The sequence below is a fragment of the Oncorhynchus mykiss genome, chromosome 18 (assembly GCF_013265735.2).
Source record: "Oncorhynchus mykiss isolate Arlee chromosome 18, USDA_OmykA_1.1, whole genome shotgun sequence".
Lineage (NCBI taxonomy): Eukaryota > Metazoa > Chordata > Actinopteri > Salmoniformes > Salmonidae > Oncorhynchus > Oncorhynchus mykiss.
The window spans coordinates 72,886,832-72,910,298 of NC_048582.1; the positions used below are offsets into that span (position 1 = coordinate 72,886,832).

The 23,467-nt window shown below is 42.9% G+C and overlaps 1 protein-coding gene across 2 annotated transcripts; it reads left to right on the forward strand.

Moving 5' to 3' along the window:
- The first annotated feature begins 6,022 nt into the window (after window positions 1-6,022).
- LOC118941219 (gap junction beta-4 protein-like) lies at window positions 6,023-22,402 on the forward strand. Of its 2 annotated transcripts, XR_005037549.1 has the most exons (4): window positions 6,023-6,128; window positions 18,002-18,457; window positions 20,843-21,552; window positions 21,685-22,402. XR_005037549.1 is itself a non-coding variant. In XM_036953654.1 (3 exons), exons 2-3 carry the CDS (start codon window positions 18,068-18,070, stop codon window positions 21,266-21,268), a joined length of 816 nt encoding a protein of 271 aa, XP_036809549.1. In that variant the 5' UTR covers window positions 6,023-6,128; window positions 18,002-18,067; the 3' UTR covers window positions 21,269-22,402. The 2 variants fall into 2 exon arrangements, 1 of the variants encoding a protein (XP_036809549.1); XM_036953654.1 differs by having other exon boundaries at window positions 20,843-22,402.
- Window positions 22,403-23,467: the final 1,065 nt, after the last annotated feature.

Genomic DNA, 23,467 nt, shown 5'->3' on the forward strand with positions numbered 1-23,467 from the left:
CCAGGGGGCTACCTCAGGGAGATACTGTAGGCTACTGAATAGACTATTCAAGTTGCAGTTGGAGCGACTATTGCGCTGTTTCTTCCCGTATGTTATTGAAAGACTAAAGCGAAAGTAATATGTAGACTGGGACAAACAAGTGACGCTTCATGATAATCATGAATGGATTTAACGTGTAGATTTTTGTCCAATAAACAATTCACTTGCATGGGCACATGGTTTTCTTTATGAATTTTAGTTTGTTTGACTTTTGGCAATGTGAAACCAACTGGACCAATTTTTTAAAAATTAATAATAATTTAACAAATAATCTGACTGATTCCATCTATAGTTCAAAACTATAGTTCAAAGGGAAAGGAGGGGAGGTCAAAAGGGGGGATGGATGTACAGGAAAAAGAGGAGAAAATCTGATTTCCAAACCAAAAACAGCAACATTTGAACAAAGATACCAATCCCCTTTCAGATAAATTCAGATAGCAGTCCCCTTTCATATCAGCCCAGATATTAATCTCCTTTCATATCAGTTCAGATATCAATCCCCTTTCATATCAGCCCAGATATTAATCCCCTATCATATCAGTTCAGATATCAATCCCCTTTCATATCAGTTCAGATATCAATCCCCTTTCATATCAGTTCAGATATCAATCCCCTTTCATATCAGTTCAGATATCAATCCCCTTTCAGATCAGCCCAGATATCAAACCCCTTTCAGATGAATTCAGATATCATTCCCCTTTCATATCAGCCCAGATATCAATCCCCTTTCAGATCAGTTCAGATATCAATCCCCTTTCATATCAGTTCAGATATCAATCCCCTTTCATATCAGTCCAGATATCAATCCCCTTTCAGATCAGTTCAGATATCAATCCCCTTTCATATCAGTTCAGATATTAATCCCCTTTCATATCAGTTCAGATATCAATCCCCTTTCATATCAGTTCAGATTTCAACCCCCTTTCATATCAGTTCAGATGAAGAGACCAGGAGAGGAAGACACTTATTTTGTTTAAGATCTTGTACCCTAGATCTTGTACCCTAGATCTTGTACCCTAGATCTTGTACCCTAGATCGTATTCCCTAGATGTACCCTAGATTTGGATTAGTGATTTGGATTATTCCCTAGATGTACCCTAGATGTACCCTTTTGTACCCTAGATGTTGTACCCTAGATGTTGTACCCTAGATGTTGTACCCTAGTGTACCCTAGATGTTCCCTAGATGTACCCCAGATGATGTACCATAGATGTTGTACCCTAGATGTTCCCTAGATCTTTTACCCTAGTGTACCCTAGATGTTCCCTAGATGTACCCTAGATGATGTACTATAGGTGTTGTACCCTAGATGTTCCCTATATGTGCCCTAGTGTACCCTAGATGTTGTACCCTAGTGTACCCAAGATGTTCCCTTACAGCTCTTGCCCAGCTCTCTCTCCACAATCTTCCTGAGACTGTACTAGAGGACTACAGCAGGGTAATGTGATGGAGCACTACCACCCTCTAGTGGTCAACCTCTGAGACAGTACTAGAGGACTACAGCAGGGTAATGTGATGGAGCACTACCACCCTCTAGTGGTCAACCTCTGAGACAGTACTAGAGGACTACAGCAGGGTAATGTGATGGAGCACTACCACCCTCTAGTGGTCAACCTCTGAGACAGTACTAGAGGACTACAGCAGGGTAATGTGATGGAGCACTACCACCCTCAAGTGGTCAACCTCTGAGACAGTACTAGAGGACTACAACAGGGTAATGATTTCATTTAATTTGATTTATTTCACCTTTATTTAACCAGGTAGGCCAGTTGAGAACAAGTTCTCATTTACAACTGCGACCTGGCCAAGATAAAGCAAAGCAGTGCGACAAAAACTACACAGAGATACACATGGGATAAACAAACATACAGTCAATAATACAGTAGACAAAAATAAAGTATATATACAGTGTGTGCAAATGGAGTGAGGAGGTATTGCAATAAATCGGCCATAATACCAAAGTAATTACAATTTAGCAGATTAACACTGGAGTGATAGATGAGCAGATGATGATGTGCAAGTAGTGATACTGGTGTGCAAAAGAGCAGAAAAGTAAATAAAAACAATATGGGGATGAGGTAGGTAGATTGGATGGGCTATTTACAGATGGGCTATGTACAGCTGCAGCGATCGGTTAGCTGCTCAGATAGCTGATGTTTAAGTTAGTGAGGCAATGTCTCCAGGTTCAGCGATTTTTGAAATTTGTTCCAGTCACTGGCAGCAGAGTACTGGAAGGAAAGGCGGCCAAAGGAGGTGTTGGCTTTGGGGATGACCAGTGAGATATACCTGCTGGAGCACGTGCTACGGTCGGGTGTTGTTATTGTGACCATTGAGCTGAGATAAGGAGCTTTACTTAGCATAAACTTGTAGATGACCTGGAGCCAGTGGGTCTGGCGACGAATATGTATGAATATTTAGCGAGGGCCAGCCGACTAGAGCATACAGTTCGCAGTGGTGGGTGGTATAAGGCGCTTTGGTAACAAAACATATGGCACTGTGATAAACTGCATCCAATTAGCTGAGTAGAGTATTAGAAGTTATTTTGTAGATGACATCGTCGAAGTCGAGGATCGGTAGGATAGTCAGTTTTACTAGGGTAAGTTTAGCGGAGTGAGTGAAGGAGGCTTTGTTGTGAAATAGGAAGCCAAATCTAGATTTAATTTTGGATTGGAGATGTTTGATATGAGTCTGGAAGGAGAGTTTACAGTCTAGCCAGACACCTAGGTAATTGTAGTCGTCCACGTATTCTAGGTCAGATCCGTCCAGAGTAGTGATGCTAGTCGGGCGGGCGGGTGCAGGCAGCGAATGGTTGAAGAGCATGCATTTGGTTTTGCTAGTATTTAAGAGCAGTTGGAGGCCACGGAAGTAGTGTTGCATGGCATTGAAGCTCGTTTCGAGGTTAGTTAAAATTCTTATGGAGGTGGTCCCTGCACAGGGATAGCTCAGCAGAAATTTCAGAGCGCCACCTATAGTACTTGAGTAAAGTACTCGATAAAACTCAAACTTTCATTAAAATACACATGCAAGGTACTGAATTAAAGCTACACTCGTTGTGAATCTAGCCACCAAGTCAGATTTGTTAAAATGCTTTTCGGCGAAAGCATGAGAAGCTATTATCTGATAGCATGTGTAACAGTACAAATTTAGACCGTCCCTCGCCCATACCCGGGCGCGAACCAGGGACCTTCTGCACACATCAACAGTCACCCTCGAAGTTACCCATCGCTCCACAAAAGCCGCGGCCCTTGCAGAGCAAGGGGAACTACTACTTCAAGGTCTCAGAGGAAGTGACGTCACTGATTGAAACGCTATTTAGCACCCACGCTAACTAAGCTAGCCGTTTCACATCCGTTACACTCACCCCCCTTTTGACCTTCCTCCTTTTTTCCGCAGCAACCAGTAATCCGGGTCAACAGCATCAATGTAACAGTACAAATTTAGACCGTCCCTCGCCCATACCCGGGCGCGAACCAGGGACCTTCTGCACACATCAACAGTCACCCTCGAAGCATCGTTACCCATCGCGCCACAAAAGCCACGGCCCTTGCAGAGCAAGGGGAACTACTACTTCAAGGTCTCAGAGCAAGTGACGTCACTGATTGAAACGTTATTTAGCGCCCACGCTAACTAAGCTAGCCGTTTCACATCCGTTACACTTGCACCCCCCAAAATACCAGCACGACACGTAAACAACAGATTTTGCGGTAGCCGGCGCTACCCAAAACGCAGAAATAAAATAATAAAACATTCATTACCTTGGACGAGCTTCTTTGTTGGCACTCCTATATGTCCCATAAACATCACAATTGGGTCTTTTTCCCGATTAAATCCGTCATTGTATACGCAAAATGTCATTTGCTGAAGACCAGTCTGATGCTGCAAAAAGTCCATTTACAAGACGCAACGTCACTTTTTAAAATTACAAAAGTCGCCTATAAACTTTTACAAATCACTTCAAACGACTTTTCTAAACCAACTTTAGGTATTAATAAACGTTAATGATGTATCAAATTGATCACGGGGCGATCTGTATTCGATAGCAGCAAGTCTGGAAATCATCGTCCATTTTTTCAGTTTCACAACATACTGTGGTGCACCTCAAGAAAGGAGGGGTCTATTCGTGTTGTAACCAAGGATAAATGATTCTGATATTGATAGCAATGGCGATAGCAAACAGCTTCGTGTGGAAGCTGTAGGCGTGTACAGGGGATTCGCATATATTTTCTCTCGTCTTAAACAAATGATTGAATGGCGGATGAATATTTTTGTTTTGTTTTTGGTAAACAGTTTTACCAGGGATTTTTACTCCTAAACACGTTCTGTTATAGCCACAGACCCGATTTAACCAGTTTTAGAAACTTCAGAGTGTTTTCTATCCACACATACTTATACATATGCATATACAATATTCCTGGCATGAGTTGCAGGACTTTGAAATGTTGCGCGATTTTTAACAAAAAGCTGCGAAAATTCGCATCATCCATAACAGGTTTTAACTTCTTTGTGATAAGGGGCAGTAATTTCACGTCCAGATGAAAGCGTGCCCAGAGTAGTCTGCACTACCACCCTCTAGTGGTCAACCTCTGAGACAGTACTACTCTCTCTCTGATGGTATGCTACTCCCTCCTCCTCCTCCTCCTCTCTCTCTGATGGTATGCTCCTCCCTCCTCCTCCTCCTCCTCTCTCTCTGATGGTATGCTACTCCCTCCTCCTCCTCCTCCTCTATCTCTGATGGTATACTACTCCCTCCTCCTCCTCCTTCTCTCTCTCTGATGGTATGCTACTCCCTCCTCCTCCTCCTCCTCTCTCTCTGATGGTATGCTACTCCCTCCTCCTCCTCCTCCTCTCTCTCTGATGGTATGCTACCCCCTCCTCCTCCTCCTCTCTCTCTGATGGTATGCTACTCCCTCCTCCTCCTCCTACTCACCCTCCTCCTCCTCTTCTCTCTGATGGTATGCTACTCCCTCCTCCTCCTCCTCTATCTCTGATGGTATGCTACTCCCTCCTCCTCCTCCTTCTCTCTCTCTGATGGTATGCTACTCCCTCCTCCTCCTCCTTCTCTCTCTCTGATGGTATGCTACTCCCTCCTCCTCCTCCTCTTCTCTCTGATGGTATGCTACTCCCTCCTCCTCCTCCTTCTCTCTCTCTGATGGTATGCTACTCCCTCCTCCTCCTCCTCTTCTCTCTGATGGTATGCTACTCCCTCCTCCTCCTCCTCTCTCTTTGATGGTATGCTACTCCCTCCTCCTCCTCCTCCTCCTCCCCCTCCTCTCTTTCTGATGGTATGCTACGCCCTCCTCCTCCTCCTCCTCCTCCTCTCTCTCTGATGGTATGCTACTCCCTCCTCCTCCTCCTCCTCCTCCTCCTCTCTCTCTGATGGTATGCTACTCCCTCCTCCTCCTCCTCCTCCTCCTCTCTCTCTGATGGTATGCTACACCTCCTCCTCCTCCTCTCTCTCTGATGGTATGCTACTCCCTCCTCCTCCTCCTCCTCCTCCTCTTCCTCCTCCTCTCTGACGGTATGCTACCCCTCCCTCCCTCCCTCCCTCACTTCCTCTCTCCCTCTTAATTCCTTGTAATAAGTCTGTCTGTGCTTTCAACAAGAGGTTGACAAACCGGTCTAGTGGGGGGGTGGCAGAGCTGTGTGTGTGTGTGTGTGTTTGCACGTGTGCGTTTGCATGTGTGTTTGCGTGTGTGTGTGTTTTTGCTTGTGTTTGTGTGTGTGAGTGTGTGTGTGTGTGTGTGTGTGAGTGTGTGTGTGTTTGTGTGTGTGAGTGTGTGTGAGTGTGTGTGTATGTTTGCGTGTGTGAGTGTGTGTGTGTGTTTGCGTGTGTGAGTGTGTGTGTGTGTGTGTGTGTGTGTGTGTGTGTGTGCGTGAGTGTGTGTGTGTTTGCGTGTGTGTGTGTGACACCTTACCTCTCTTCCCACTTCTATTCGTCTGTACATCCTAGCCCCTCCCCCCCCCCCCATCCAACCAGGTGGAACTCTGCTTCCTTCCAATCTGTCAGAGCCGACAACCACATAGTGAGCTTCTCGTCTTTGCATTAAAAACACATCTATTTGACCCATTCGTCTGTTCCTCTCAACCAGGTAAGACACGTTATTATTATTATTATTATTATTATTATTATTATTATTTTAGTTCATTTGTGTCTTTGATTTTTAACGTTTGTAAGGATGATTCGTTGAACCATAGTGAGGAGCTACAAGCTAGTGAGGAGCTACAAGCTAGTGAGGAGCTACAAGCTAGTGAGGAGCTACAAGCTAGTGAGGAGCTACAAGCTAGTGAGGAGCTACAAGCTAGTGAGGAGCTACAAGCTAGTGAGGAGCTACAAGCTAGGGGGAGGGGGGAGGGGTCTATAGACCAGGGTCTATAGGGTAGTAGTGCACTACTTTATATCAGAGTCTATAGGGTAGTAGTGCACTACTTTAGACCAGGGCCTATAGGGTAGTAGTGCACTACTTTAGACCAGGGTCTATAGGGTAGTAGTGCACTACTTTAGACCACTATAGGGTAGTAGTGCACTACTTTAGACCACTATAGGGTAGTAGTGCACTACTTTAGACCAGGGTCTATAGGGTAGTAGGGCACTACTTTAGACCACTATAGGGTAGTAGTGCACTACTTTAGACCAGGGTCTATAGGGTAGTAGGGCACTACTTTAGACCACTATAGGGTAGTAGTGCACTACTTTAGACCAGAACCCATTTGGGATAGGGAGTCATTTAGGAAGCATTCCACTGTCTCAGTGTGAAGGCGGGTTCAGAGAGGGTCATACACGTAAGGACAATTACATAACTCTCTGACTGTATCTTGCTCGTGTTGCAATGCCACACACACACACACACACACACACACACACACACACACACACACACACACACACACACACACACACACACACACACACACACACAAAGCTGATGTAAATAGTTTGTTGACTCATGGGACTACCGAAGTGTGGCTTGGTGCAGTAACAAAGGTATGAGAGAGAGCTAGCTAGCTCAACCAATAGGACAGACACAGATATACAGTAAGAGCTATGTGTGAACAATAAGCACATCCTTCCATGCAGACAGACAAGATGGGAACCAAGGGCAGCATGTGGATCTTTAGTATTCACGATTGTCTGTTGGACAGGAAACCTGTCGCACAATGTCCTGAATGCTAATCTATAAAAACATCTGTTAAATTAGCTGCTCTGTTTTGCTGGTTTACAGCAGGCCATTTCACAGGGAACTGTAGGTGTTAAATTAGCTTCTCTGTTTTGCTGGTTTACAGCAGGTCATTTCACAGGGAACTGTAGGAAGTTCTGTCCCATTGTTGCATCACCAACCAAGTTCTATATGGGCCCTAACACGTTATAGAGCCTGGTCTAACTATCCATGCATATCGGAGGGCTGTCTGTCTCATTATCTGATGAGGAAGTCAGGCATATTGGAGGGGTGTTCCATTATCTGATGAGGAAGTCAGACATATTGGAGGGCTGTCTGTTCCATTGTCTGATGAGGAAGCCAGGTATATTGGAGGGGTGTCCCATTATCTGATGAGGAAGTCAGGCATATTGGAGGGCTGTCTGTTCCATTATCTGATGAGGAAGCCAGGTATATTGGAGGGGTGTCCCATTATCTGATGAGGAAGTCAGGTATATTGGAGGGGTGGCTGTTCCATTATCTGATGAGGAAGTCAGGTATATTGGAGGGGTGGCTGTTCCATTATCTGATGAGGATGTCACGCATATTGGAGGGGTGGCTGTGCCATTATCTGATGAGGAAGTCAGGCATATTGGAGGGGTTTCTGTCCCATTATCTGATGTGTCTGTCCCATTATCTGTTGTGTCTGTTCCATTATCTGACGAGGACGTCAGGCATATTGGAGGGGTGGCTGTTCCATTATCTGATGAGGAAGGCATGCATATTGGAGGGGTGGCTGTTCCATTAGTCAGTTTAACTCAGTTAAATACCTAACATGTAAATGGAATCATGACACACACATAGCTGACATTCTCCCACTAGATCAAACTAGATAACACTTCATTTCATTTTACCATTTTTCAATTGACATTTCTTAGTATATATCCATAAAAATGATGCCTGCCGATTCATGATTTCGACTGGCTAAGAAAAGCTGCCTGCCTGTCAGTCTCGTCTCGACTCAATCATTACTATTGGGACAGTTGGAGAACAAATTTGCAAAATGTCAGAGAGACCGACAGCAAGGTTTACACAAATCTCCAAAAACGAAATGTTAGTCTAAAGGAAATGTGAGATAATGTCTAAATGCTTTTTATAGTGGAGTTTATAAATTGCCTGGCTGGGCTGATGAGACAGTGGATTGATAAATTGCCTGGCTGGGCTGATGAGACAGTGGAGTTTATAAATTGCCTGGCTGGGCTGATGAGACAGTGGATTGATAAATTGCCTGGCTGGGCTGATGAGACAATGGCGTTTATAAATTGCCTGGCTGGGCTGATGAGACAGTGGCGTTTATAAATTGCCTGGCTGGGCTGATGAGACAGTGGATTGATAAATTGCCTGGCTGAGCTGATGAGACAGTGGATCGATAAATTGCCTGGCTGGGCTGATGAGACAGTGGATTCATAAATTGCCTGGCTGGGCTGATGAGACAGTGGATTGATAACTTGCCTGGCTGGGCTGATGAGACAGTGGATTGATAAATTGCCTGGCTGGGCTGATGAGACAGTGGATTGATAAATTGCCTGGCTGGGCTGATGAGACAGTGGATTGATAAATTGCCTGGCTGGGCTGATGAGACAGTGTAGTTTATAAATTTCCTGGCTGGGCTGATGAGACAGTGGATTTTATAAATTGCCTGGCTGGGCTTATGAGACAGTGGAGTTTATAAATTGCCTGGCTGGGCTGATGAGACAGTGGATTGATAAATTGCCTGGCTGGGCTGATGAGACAGTGGATTGAGCAGTCAGATGTCTATTCCGGTGTCTATTCCACAAGCCGGTGGTAACTTGTGGAAAAGACACCGGCTTGAATGTGGTTTTAACCAATCAGCATTCAGCATTACACAATGGTACTAGATGTTTGTGCATAACTGTAATGAATTATATATATACAGTTGAAGTAGGAAGATTACATACATTTAGGTTGGAGTCATTGAAACTAGTTTTTCAACCACTCCAAAAATGTCTTGTTTACAAACTATAGTTTTGTCAAGTCGGTTAGGACAGCTACTTTGTGCATGACACAAGTAATTTTTCCAACAATTGTTTACAGACAGATTATTTCACTTATCACTGTATCACAATTCCAGTGGGTCAGAAGTTTACATACACTAAGTTGAATATGCCTTTAAACAGCTTGGAAAATACCAGAAAATGATGTCATGGCTTTAGAAGCATCTGATAGGCTAATTGACATAATTTGAGTCAGTTGGAGGTGTACCTGTGGATGTATTTCAAGGCCTACCTTCAAACCCAGTGCCTATTTGCTTGAGATCATGGGAAAATCAGAATAAATCAGCCAAGAAGAATTGTAGACCTCCACAAGTCTGGTTCATCCTTGGGAGCAATTTCCAAATGCCTCAAGGTACCACGTGCGTCTCTACAAACAATAGTGCACAAGTATAAACAACATGGGACCACACAGCCATCATACCACTCAGGAAGGAGACGCATTCTGTCTGCTAGAGATGAACGTACTTTGTTGCGAAAAGTGCAAATCAATCCCAGAACAACATCAAAGGACCTTGTGAAGATGCTGGATGAAACAGGTCGACATAACCTGAAAGGCCGCTCAGCAAGGAATAAGCCACTTCTCCAAAACCGCCATAAAAAAGCCAGACTACGGCATTAAAGATTGTACTTTTTGGAGAAATGTCCTCTGGTCTGATGAAACAAAAATATAACTGTTTAGTCATAATGACCACTGTTATGTTTGGAGGAAAAAGGGGGAGGCTTGCAAGCCAAAGAACACCCTCCCAACCGTGAAGCACGGGGGTGGCAGCATCATGTTGTGGGGGTGCTTTGCTGCAGGAGGGACTGGTGCACTTCACAAAATAGATGACATCACGAGGCAGGAAAATGATGTGGATATAATGAAGCAACGTCTTAAGACATCAGTCAGAAAGTTAAAGCTTGGACGCAAAGGGGTCTTCCAAATGGACAATGACCCCAAGCATACTTCCAAAGTTCTAGAAAAATGGCTTAAGTACAACAAAGTTAATGTATTAGTGTGGCCATCACAAAGCCCTGTCCTCAATCCTATAGAAAATGTATGGGCAGAACTGAAAAAGCAAATTGCGAGCAAGGGGTGCTTTGCTGCAGGAGGGACTGGTGCACTTCATAAAATAGATGGCATCATGAGGCAGGAAAATTATGTGGATATATTGAAGCAACATCTCATGACGTCAGTTAAAGCTTGGTCGCAAATGGGTCTTCCAAATGGACAATGACCCCAAGCATGCTTCCAAAGTTGTGGCAAAAGTACTTAAAGACATCAAAGTCAACGTATTGGAGTGACCATCACAAAGTCCTGACCTCAATCCCATAGAACATTTGTGGGCAGAGCTGAAAAAGTGTGTGTGAGCAAGGAGGCCTACAAACCTGACTCAGTTACACCAGCTCTGTCAGGAGGAATGGGCCAAAATTCACTCATTTTATTGTAGGAAGCTTGTGGAAGGCTACCCAAAATGTTTGACCCAAGTTAAACAATTTAAAGGCAATGCTACCAAATACTACTTGAGTGTATGTAAACTCCTGACCCTCTGGGAATGTGATGAAAGAAATAATAGCTGAAATAAATCATTCTCTCTACTATTATTCTGACATTTCACATTCTTAAAATAAAGTTGTGATCCTATCTGACCTAAGACAGGGAATTTTTACTAGGATTAAATGTCAGGAATTGTGAAAAACTGAGTTTAAATGTATTTGGCTAAGAGGTAAACCTCCAACTTCAACTGTATATATACAGTGCCTTGAGAAAGTATTCGGACCCCTTGAACTTTGCGACCTTTTGCCACATTTCAGGCTTCAAACATAAAGATATAAAACTGTATTTTTTGTGAAGAATTAACAACAAGTGGGACACAATCATGAAGTGGAACGACATTTATTGGATATTTCAAACTTTTTTAACAAATCAAAAACTGAAAAATTGGGCGTGCAAAATTATATTAAGTATTATTTATTTCACCTTTATTTAACCAGGTAGGCCAGTTCATTTATTTTTTATTTTTTTATTTTACCTTTATTTAACCAGGTAGGCAAGTTCAGAACAAGTTCTCATTTACAATTGCGACCTGGCCAAGATAAAGCAAAGCAGTTCGACAGATACAACGACACAGAGTTACACATGGAGTAAAACAAACATACAGTCAAAAATACAGTATAAACAAGTCTATATACAATGTGAGCAAATGAGGTGAGAAGGGAGGTAAAGGCAAAAAAGGCCATGGTGGCAAGGTAAATACAATATAGCAAGTAAAACACTGGAATGGTAGTTTTGCAATGGAAGAATGTGCAAAGTAGAAATAAAAATAATGGGGTGCAAAGGAGCAAAATAAATAAATAAATTAAATACAGTTGGGAAAGAGGTTTGGGCTAAATTATAGGTGGGCTATGTACAGGTGCAGTAATCTGTGAGCTGCTCTGACAGTTGGTGCTTAAAGTTGACAACAAGTTCTTATTTACAACTGCAACCTGGCCAAGATAAAGCAAAGTAGTGTGACAAAAACAACACAGAGTTACACATGGAATAAACAAACCATACAGTCAATAACACAATAGAAACAATATATACAGTGTGTGCAAATGAGGTAATATTAGGGAGTTAAGGCAATAAATAGGCCATGCTGGCAAAATAATTACAATTTAGCATTAACACTGGAGTGATAGATGTGCAGATGATGATGTGCAACTGGGGTGAAAAAGAGCAGAAACATATAATGTGAGGATGAGGTAGTTGGATGAGCTATTTACAGATTGGCTGTGTACAGGTGCAGCGATCGGTAAGCTGCTCTGACAGGTGATACTTAAAGTTATAGAGGGAGGTATGAGTCTCCAGCTTCAGTGATTTTTGCAATTTGTTCCAGTCATTGGCAGCAGAGAACTGAAAGGAAAGGCAGCCAAAGGAGGCTTTGGCTTTGGGAATGACCAGTGAAATATACCTGCTGGAGCGCGTGCTACGGGTGGATGTTGCTATGGTGACCAGTGAGCTGAGATAAGGCGGGGCTTTACCTAGCAAAGACTTATCGATGCCCTGGAGCCAGTGGGTTTGGCGACGAATATGTAGCGAGGGCCAGCCAACGAGAGCATACAGGTCGCAGTGGTGGGAAGTATATGGGGCTTTGGTGACAAAACTGATGGCACTGTGACAAACTACATCCAAATTGCTGAGTATAGTGTTGGAGGCTATTTTGTAAACGACATCGCCGAAGTCAAGGATCGGTAGGATAGTCCGTTTTACAAGGGTATGTTTAGCAGCATGAGTGAAGGAGGCTTTGTTTGCGAAATAGGAAGCCGATTTTAAATTTAAGATTGGATTGAAGATGCTTAATGTGAGTCTGGAAGGAGAGTTTACAGTCTAAACAGACACCTAGGTATTTGTAGTTGTCTACATATTCTATTTCATAGCCGTCCAGAGTAGTGATGCTAGTCGGGCGGGCAGGTGCAGGCAGCGATCGGTTGTAGAGCATGCATTTAGTTTTACTAGCATTTAAGAGCAGTTGGAGGTCAGGGAAGGAGTGTTGTGTGGCATTGAAACTCGTTTGGAGGTTTGTTAACTTTGGGCTGCAATCCCGTTACCGGCATGATATGACAACAGCCACTGAAAGTGCCAAATTCAAAACAACACAAATCTCATAATCAAAATTACTCAAACATACATGTATGGGTATTCTTGTTGTTATTTTCACCACAGTGTCCGATTTCAAATAGGATTTACAGCGAAAGAACCACAAACGATTATGTCAGCACCTGGTCACAATAAAACACAGCCATTTTTCCAGCCAAAGAGAGGAGTCACAAAAAAGCAGAAATATAGATAAAATTAATCACTAACCTTTGATGATCTTCATCAGATGACACTCATAGCACTTCATGTTACACAATACATGTATGTTTTGTTCGGTAAAGTTCATATTTATATCGAAAAATCTGAGTTTACATTGATGCGTTATGTTCAGTAGTTCCAAAACATCCGGTGATTTTGCAGAGAGCCACATCAATTTACAGAAATACTTATAATAATTATTGCTAAAAGATACACCTGTTATGCAAGGAATTTTAGATCCACTTCTCCTTAATGCAACCGCTGTATCAGATTTCCAAACAACTTTATGGAAAAAGCACACCATGCAATAATCGGAGTACGGCGCTCAGAGACCAAAACAACCCAAACAGATATTCACCATGTTGTGCAGTCAACAGAAGTCAGAAATAGCATTTTAACTATTCACTTACCTTTGATGATCTTCATCAGAATGCACTCCCAGGAATCCCAGTTGCACAATAAATTATTGTTTTGTTCAATAATGTCCATCATTTATTTCCAAATACCTTCTTTTTGTTAGCGCGTTTAGCCCAGTAATCAAAATTCATGAGGCGCGATCACTAGGTGCAGACGAAAAGTCCAAAAAGTTATGTTACAGTCCGTAGAAACATGTCAAACGATGTATAGAATCAATCTTTAGGATGGTTTTAACATAAATCTTCAATAATGTTCCAACCAGAGAATTCCTTTGTCTGTAGAAAAGCAATGGAACAGCTCACTCTCACGTGAACGAGCGAGACTGAGCTCGTGGATCTCTGGAAGACCTCTGACTCATTCCCCTCTCATTTGCCCCCACTCTACAGTAGAAGCAGCAAACAAGGTTCTGAAGACTGTTGACATATAGTGGAAGCCTTAGGAAGTGCAATATGACCCCATAGACACTGTGTATTTGATAGGCCAAGAGTTGAAAAACTACAAACCTCAGATGTCCCCCTCCTGGTTGGATTTTTTCCCAGGTTTTTGCCTGCCATATAAGTTCTGTTATACTCACAGACATCATTCAAACGGTTTTGGAAACTTTAGAGTGTTTTCTATCCACATCTACTAATTACATGCATATTCTAGTTTTTTTGGCTGAGTAGCAGGCAGTTTAATTTGGGCACGCTTTTCATCCAAAATTCCCAATGCTGCCCGCTACCCTAGAGAATTTAAAAGTGAAAATGCAATGCTGCTTTATGAAAGCCACCTGATGTGGAAACAAGTTGTCCAAGAAAACTACATGGACACACACAGGATGGCTTTCATACTCAGACTGAAAGCAGCATTGCATTTTCACTTTTAAGTAGAAGGGCACACCCACACACACACACAAACACTCACAAGCAAGCACATTTGCACACACAAACGCACACAAACACACACTCCTCTGACAAACTGTGTAACAGTTTCTCTCTACTTGCCCTTTTTGCTCTTTCAGACAATTGAATCTACAGGTTGTTGTTATTTTGGCACAGTTAGACTTCCTTCCCCTCCCTCTCTGTCTCAGTCAGTCCCAGTCAGGTTCCCATGGTATATGGTTATGTGTGTGGCTCAGGTCCAGTTCCCATGGTATATTTGGCTCCATCTTTGTATTCCTCAATCAAATGACCCTCCCCGACCTCACTAACCGCCCTTTGATGAACAGAGAGCAGATGGCATAAAGGAATGACTATGGCTGGCTGAGCACACACACACACACACACACACCACACCACACATCCATCTAACAGAGTAGGGTGCGTCCAGAGGATGACTCACACACGAGTGGCGCAGCGGTCTAAGGCACTGCATCTCCGTGCTAGACGAGTCACTACAGACCCCGGTTTGATCCTGGGCTGTATCACAACTGGCCATGATCGGGAATCCTATAGGGCGACTCACAATTGGCCCAGCGTCGTCCGGGTTAGGGGAGGGTTTGGCTGGGGTAGGCCGCCATTGAAAATAAGAATATGTTCTTAACGTACTTGCCTAGTTCCATTTTTTTTAAACTGTAATGATGTGTAATGAGTCCCAAATTGTGCTCTATCCCCTACATATTGGACCTGGGAAAAGTAGAGCACTACATAGGGCATGAGTACTCAACTTTGACCCTATGAGGTCTGGAGTACTGCTGATTTTCTGTTCTACCTGATCATTAATTGATGTCCCAGGTCTAAATCAATCCCTGATTTGAGGGAAACCTGGGAGGACACCACGGAAGAAGCTACTGCTGTCCAAAAAAAAACATTGCTCCACATCTGAAGTTCGCAAAAGTGCACCTGGATGTTCCACAGCGCTACTGGCAAAATATACTGTGGACAGATGAAACTACAGTTGAGTTGTTTGGAAGGAACAGACAATACTGTGTGGAGAAATAAAGGCACAGCACACCAACATCAAAACCTCCCAACTGTAAAGTACGGTGGCGGGAGCATCATGGTTTGGGGCTGCTTTGCTGCCTCAGGGCCTGGACAGCTTGCTATCATCGACGGAAAAATGAATTCCCAAGTTTATCAAGACATTTTGCAGGAGAATGTAAGGCTATCTGTCCGCCAATTAAAGCTCAAAAAAAGAAGTTAGGTGATGCAACAGGACAACGACCCAAAACACAGAAGTAAATCAACGACATAATGGCTTCAACAGAAGAAAATACGTCTTTTGCGTGGCCCAATCAGAGTCCCGACCTCAACCCGATTTGAAATGCTGTGACAGGACCTCAAGAGCATTTTCATACAAGTTCACAGCAGACATCAGAATATTGCTGAACTGAAACAGTTTCGTAAAGATGAATGGTCCAGAATTCCTCTTGAATGTTGTGCAGGTCTGATCCGCAAGAACATGTTTGGTTGTGGTTCTTGCTGCCAAAGGTCAACTGGTTAAATCCAAGTTCACATATCTTTACCACCCTAAACTGTGAATGAACACGGTATGTTCAATAAAGACATGAAAATGTATAATTGCTTGTGTGTTATTAGTTTAAGCTGACTGTGTTTGTCTATTGCTGTGACTTAGATGAAGATCAGTCATTAACCTCTAATGACTCCCCATCCCGCATGAGAGAGCGTAATAATCGACTGACACTAATTAGCATAACGCAACGGACATAAATATTCCTAGAAAATATTCCTATTCATGAAAATCACAAGTGAAATATATTGAGACACAGCTTAGCCTTTTGTTAATCACCCTGTCATCTCAGATTTTCAAAATATGCTTTACAGCCTAAGTTAGACAAGCATTTGTGTAAGTTTATCGATAGCCTAGCATAGCATTTGGTCCAGCTAGCAGCAGGTAACTTGGTCACGGAAATCAGAAAAGCAATCAAATTAAATTGTTTACCTTTGATGAGCTTCGGATGTTTTCACTCACGAGACTCCCAGTTAGATAGCAAATGTTCCTTTTTACCAAAAATATTATTTTTGTAGGTGAAATAGCTCCCGTTTGTTCTTCACGTTTGGCTGAGAAATCACCCGGAAATTGCAGTCACGAAATCACTGAAAAATATTCCAAATTAGCTCCATAATGTCGACAGAAACATGGCAAACGTTGTTTATAATCAATCCTCAAGGTGTTTTTCAAATATCTGTTCGATAATATATCCACCGGGACAATTGGTTTTTCAGTAGGACCGATTGGAATAATGGCTTTCTCTGTACTTTACTCGAGAATCACTCCGGGAGCCATCAGGTGACCAGTTGCGCAATGTAGCCGCTTATTCTTCAACATAAATGCGTAAAACTACGTCACAATGCTGTAGACACCTTGGGGAATACGGAGAAAGAGTAATCTGGTTGATAGCCCATTCACTGCTCAATAGGGACACATTGGAACGCAGCGCTTTCAAAACATGAGGCACTTCCGGATTGGATTTTTTCTCAGGCTTTCGCCTGCAACATCAGTTCTGTTATACTCACAGACAATATCTTTACAGTTTTGGAAACTTTAGAGTGTTTTCTATCCTAAGCTGTCAATTATATGCATATTCTAGCATCTTGTCCTGACAAAATATCCCGTTTACTACGGGAACGTTATTTTTCCAAAAATGAAAATACTGCCCCCTAGCCAAGACCAAGTTATGCAGAAATCCAGGTAATTCCAAAGGGTTCACATACTTTTTCTTGCCACTGTATATAGTATACGGTATATTAGTGTGGGTATTCGAACACCATTTATGGGTATCTACTAAGTCTATGGGTACCTATTAGCATGACTTCACAGTCATTGTGCTAACGTTAGTTAGCATTGGCTCACAAAACTACCTCTAACTTCCTTTATACTGGACACAGACACCATAACAATGGCATCTACAAGTTCATCTGACTATGAGGAAGTAGATAAAGGGCATCCCTCTAAGGCAAAGGTTGCATATTTGAATCTCATCATGAGTAACTTAAGTATTTTAGCTAATCAGCAAATTTACAAAATACTTACTACTTTTTAGCTACTTTGCAACTATTTAGCATGTTAGCCTACCCTCCCCTAAACCTAGCCCTAACCCTTACTCTAACATAGCATATACAGTGATACTAAAGCAATTGACCATAATATATCATACTTAAACAATCAAAACGTAGAATACTATACGTCCTACAATTCATATTGTATTGTACGATGATAGGCCATTGTAATATAAGCTAACGTAAAGTCAAATATCCTACTAAATGGATTTATGTTAAATATAATACGTTTTCTTCTGGTTGTCATGAGGGATAATAAAAAACTAAATCAGAGGGAATAGTGATCAGCTGGGGGGAGGTTGGGTTGTGGGTAAATGATGCTCCCATGCTGTTCGGTGGGCTGTGCTGTGTGCGCCTAATGATGACATCAGAGACAGTGTTAGTGAGAGTCTTGCACAGCATCACACACTCTAGTCTCTTGAGTATTTACTGTTATTTCTGTGAGATATAAAGAAGAAGAGACCTTGCAGCATGACAATAATAAACCATGAAACCCTGTCCATTCTGTTTTCTGATTTTCAGTGACTGGTTGTCGCCCCCCCACATCCCTCCACCTCTTCCTCCTCCTCCTCCTCCTCCTCTTCCAAGATGAACTGGGGTGGGCTGCAGTCCCTCCTCAGCGGGGTGAATAAATACTCCACAGTGTTCGGACGCGTCTGGCTCTCCATGGTCTTCGTGTTCCGCTTCTTGGTGTTTGTGGTGGCCGCTCAGCGCGTCTGGGTAGACGAGAGTAAGGACTTTGTCTGTAACACGGCCCAGCCAGGCTGCGTCAACGTCTGCTACGACCACATCTTCCCCATCTCACACATCCGCCTGTGGGCCCTGCAGCTCATCTTCGTCACCTGTCCATCTCTGATGGTTGTGGCGCACGTCACGTTGCGTGAGGAGAAGGATTCCAAGTACTCCGCAATGCATGAAGGGTCGCATTTGTACGCTAATCCAGGGAAGAAGAGAGGAGGCCTGTGGTGGACCTATCTGGTGAGATACTAGCATACTGTACACAACACCACAACACCAGACAACACTAGCATACTGTACACAACACCACAACACCAGACAACACTAACATACTGTACACAAAACCACAACACCAGACAACACTAGCATACTGTACACAACACAACACCACAACACCAGACAACACTAACCTACTGTACACAACACCACAACACTAACATACTGTACACAACACCACAACACCAGACAACACCAACATACTGTACAGAACACCACAACACCAGACAACACTAACATACTGTACACAACACCACAACACCAGACAACACCAACATACTGTACAGAACACCACAACACCAGACAACACTAACATACTGTACACAACACCACCAGACAACACTAACATACTGTACACAACACCACAACACTAACATACTGTACACAACACCACAACACCAGACAACACTAACATACTGTACACAACACCACAACACCAGACAACACCAACATACTGTACAGAACATCACAACACAGCAACACTAACATACTGTACACAACACCACCACAACACTAACATACTGTACACAACACCACAACACCAGACAACACTAACATACTGTACACAACACCACAACACCAGACAACACCAACATACTGTACAGACCACCACAACAGGCTACAGGTTATAATGCTTTTAAAAGGGAAAATTATATTTCAGAAGGTGTCAACATAATTTAATTTCCATTCATTTAGGAGTAGAATGTCCTTTTTTTAAAGATAGAGACAGAGAAAGAATGAGAAAGGGAGACATAGAGAAAGAAAGAGAAAGAGAGATATAGAAAACTAGAGAAAGAGAGGCAGAGAACGAAAGACAAAGAGAGAGACAGAGACAGAATGAGAAAGAGAGAGAGAAAGAAAGAGAAAGAGAGAGACAGAGAATGAAAGACAAAGAGAGAGACAGAGAATGAAAGACAGAGAGAGAGACAGAGAATGAAAGACAAAGAGAGAGACAGAGAATGAAAGACAGAGAGACAGAGAATGAAAGAGAAAGAGAGAGACAGAGAATGAAAGACAAAGAGAGACATAGAATGAAAGACAGAGAGAGACAGAGAATGAAAGACAAAGAGAGAGACAGAGAATGAAAGACAAAGAGAGAGACAGAGAATGAAAGACAGAGAGACAGAGAATGAAAGAGAAAGAGAGAGACAGAGAATGAAAGACAGAGACAGAGAATGAAAGAGAAAGAGAGAGACAGAGAATGAAAGAGGAAGAGAGACAGAGAATGAAAGAGAAAGAGAGAAATAGAATGAAAGACAGAGACACAGAGAATGAAAGAGAAAGAGAGAGACAGAATGAAAGAGGAAGAGAGAGAGACAGAAAAAGAAAGACAAAGAGAGAGACAGAGACAGAATGAGAAAGAGAGAGACAGAGACAGAATGAGAAAGAGAGAGACAAAGAATGAAAGATAAAGAGAGAGACAGAAAAAGAAAGAGACAGAGAATGAAAGAGGAAGAGAGAGACAGAGACAGAAAGAGAAAGAGAGAGACAGAGAAAGAAAGAGGAAGATAATGAAAGAGAAAGTGAGAGAGAGAAAGAAAGAGAGAGACAGAAATGATGTACCTACAATATGAGTCAATGTATAGGTTATATTTAAAGCTCAACGGTAGCCTACGACCAATGCACCGACAGGCCTCAAATGTAGTGAAGAGGAAACAAGGAGAGGACAAGCACACACGGGCTAACATGTCATTCTACATGACTGGAGACTTTACCACAACCTGTTTTAATGCAGCACAAACTATCAAAATGACAGGCTACTTTAACACTGAGAACAAAAAGGCCGTTTCACTGCCTACAGTATTTTAGGAGTCAAATGGCAACTCCTGCCTAAATCAAATCAAATTGTATTGGTCACATACACATATTTAGCAGATGTTATTGTGGGTGTAGCGAAATGCTTGAGAATACAACTAAATGAAACTAAAAATAATTGCTGTAACCTGTATTTCCTGTCTGGTCTCTTCTATATATTTTTTTCTTCTGTGTCATTGACTTGTTTATTGTTTATTCCATGTTAATCCCATGTGTAACTCTGTGTTGTTGTCCGTGTCACACTGCTTTGCTTTATCTTGGCCAGGTCGCAGTTGTAAATGAGAACTTGTTCTCAACTGGCCTACCTGGTTAAATAAAAGTGAAATTACAAAAATACTATTTTCTCGATATCTAATTCTACTCAATCTCTACTTCTGGTTATTACAACATGAGTCGAATGGAACTCACTCCTCTCAATGATTTGATCTGAATGAAACTATTTTAACTAGTCAACCGGACACCCATATTTCCTGTGTGGTCTCTTTAAAGATGTTTTAATGACGATTCTTTATTTATCTCTAATCCTCCCCGTAGGCGAGTCTGATCTTCAAGGCGGGCTTCGACGCCGGCTTCCTCTACATCCTCTTCTACGTCTACGAGGGATATGACATGCCTCGTCTCTCCAAGTGCTCCCTGGAGCCCTGCCCCAACACCGTCGACTGCTACATCTCCCGTCCCACCGAGAAGAAGATTTTCACCATCTTCATGGTGGTCTCCTCAGCCGTCTGCATCCTCATTTGTATCTGTGAGATGGTCTACCTCATCTACAAGAGGATCCAGAAGCTCGTCAGGAAGAAGGTGGTAGAGAGTCATGAGACGACGTCGTTGACGGCGCGGAGGTCGAGATCCAAGTCTACGAGATCCAAGTTGTCTGTCAGGGAGGACCCCACCAACACAGCCTCCATTCAGAACCTCAGTAATGTCATGACGGAGGCGGCGCCGTCAGAGAAGAAGAAATAATAGGTCACATGACGCAGTGAAGCTGGAATGGGGGGGGGGGGGGGTAAAATGGGAGTGGGAGGAGTTTGACCGTCTAAGGTCAGGAGATAGCATATGTCGTAGGGTGGATTATAAGGTCAGGAGATAGCATATGTCGTAGGGTGGACTATAAGGTCTAAAATCAGGAGATAGCATATGTCGTAGGGTGGATTATAAAGTCTAAGGTCAGGAGATAGCATATGTCGTAGGGTGGACTATAAGGTCTAAAGTCAGGAGATAGCATATGTCGTAGGGTGGACTATAAGGTCTAAAGTCAGGAGATAGCATATGTTGTAGGGTGGATTATAAAGTCAGGAGATAGCATATGTCGTAGGGTGGACTATAAGGTCTAAAGTCAGGAGATAGCATATGTCGTAGGGTGGATTATAAAGTCTAAGGTCAGGAGATAGCATATGTCGTAGGGTGGATTATAAAGTCTAAGGTCAGGAGATAGCATATGTCGTAGGGTGGATTATAAAGTCTAAGGTCAGGAGATAGCATATGTCGTAGGGTGGATTATAAAGTCTAAGGTCAGGAGATAGCATATGTCGTAGGGTGGACTATAAGGTCTAAAGTCAGGAGATAGCATATGTCGTAGGGTGGATTATAAAGTCTAAGGTCAGGAGATAGCATATGTCGTAGGGTGGATTATAAAGTCTAAGGTCAGGAGATAGCATATGTCGTAGGGTGGATTATAAAGTCTAAGGTCAGGAGATAGCATATGTCGTAGGGTGGACTATAAAGTCTAAGGTCAGGAGATAGCATATGTCGTAGGGTGGATTATAAAGTCTAAGGTCAGGAGATAGCATATGTCGTAGGGTGGATTATAAAGTCTAAGGTCAGGAGATAGCATATGTCGTAGGGTGGATTATAAAGTCTAAGGTCAGGAGATAGCATATGTCGTAGGGTGGATTATAAAGTCAGGAGATAGCATATGTCGTAGGGTGGACTATAACAGAATTGTCACTGAACTATGCATGCTTTCACTAATGATTGACATTCACTTTTATTGAACCTTTATTTAACTAGGCAAGTCAGTTAAAGGACAAATTCGTATTTACAATGACAGCCTACCAGAAGGAAAAAGGCCTCCTGCGGGTGCGGGGGCTGGGATTATTTTTTTTTTATAATAAATAAAATATTGGACAAAACTCACAACACAACACTGCATAAAGAGAGACCTATTCACTGATTTCTGATTGGCCTTAATTGATTGCATGTGTGTGATGTGACACAAACAATAGGAAGTGCATGCTCTTCAACCGATCGCTGCCCGCACCCGCCCGTCTGACTAGCATCACTACTCTGGATTGTTTTGACTTAGAATACGTGGACAACCACAAATACCTGGGTGTCTGGCTAGACTGTAAACTCTCCTTCCAGACTCTTATTAAGCATCTCCAATCAAAAATTAAATATAGAATTGGCTTCCTATTTCGCAACAAAGCCTCCTTCACTCACGCAGCCAAACATATCCTCGTAAAACTGACTATCCTACCAATCCTTGACTTTGGCCACGTCAATTACAAAATAGCCTCTAACACTCTACTCAGCAAATTGGATGCAGTCTATCACAGCTCCATCCGTTTTGTCATCAAAGCCCCATGTGCTACCCACCACTGTGACCTGTATGCTCTCGTTGGCTGGTCCTCGCTACATATTCGTCTCCAAACCCACTGGCTCCAGGTCATCTATAGGTCTTTGCTAGGTAAAGCCCCGCCTTATCTCAGCTCACTGGTCACCATAGCAACACCCACCCGTAGCACGCGCTCCAGCAGGTATATTTCACTGGTCACCATAGCAACACCCACCCGTAGCACTCGCTCCAGCAGGTATATTTCACTGGTCACCATAGCAACACCCACCCGTAGCACTCGCTCCAGCAGGTATATTTCACTGGTCACCATAGCAACACCCACCCGTAGCACTCGCTCCAGCAGGTATATTTCACTGGTCACCATAGCAACACCCACCCGTAGCACTCGCTCCAGCAGGTATATTTCACTGGTCACCATAGCAACACCCACCCGTAGCACTCGCTCCAGCAGGTATATTTCACTGGTCATCTCCAAAGTCAACACCTTTTTGGCCGCCTTTCCTTCCAGTTCTCTGCTGCCAATGACTAACAAATTGCAAAAATTACTGAAGTTGGAGACTAATATCACTAACTTTAAGCGTCAG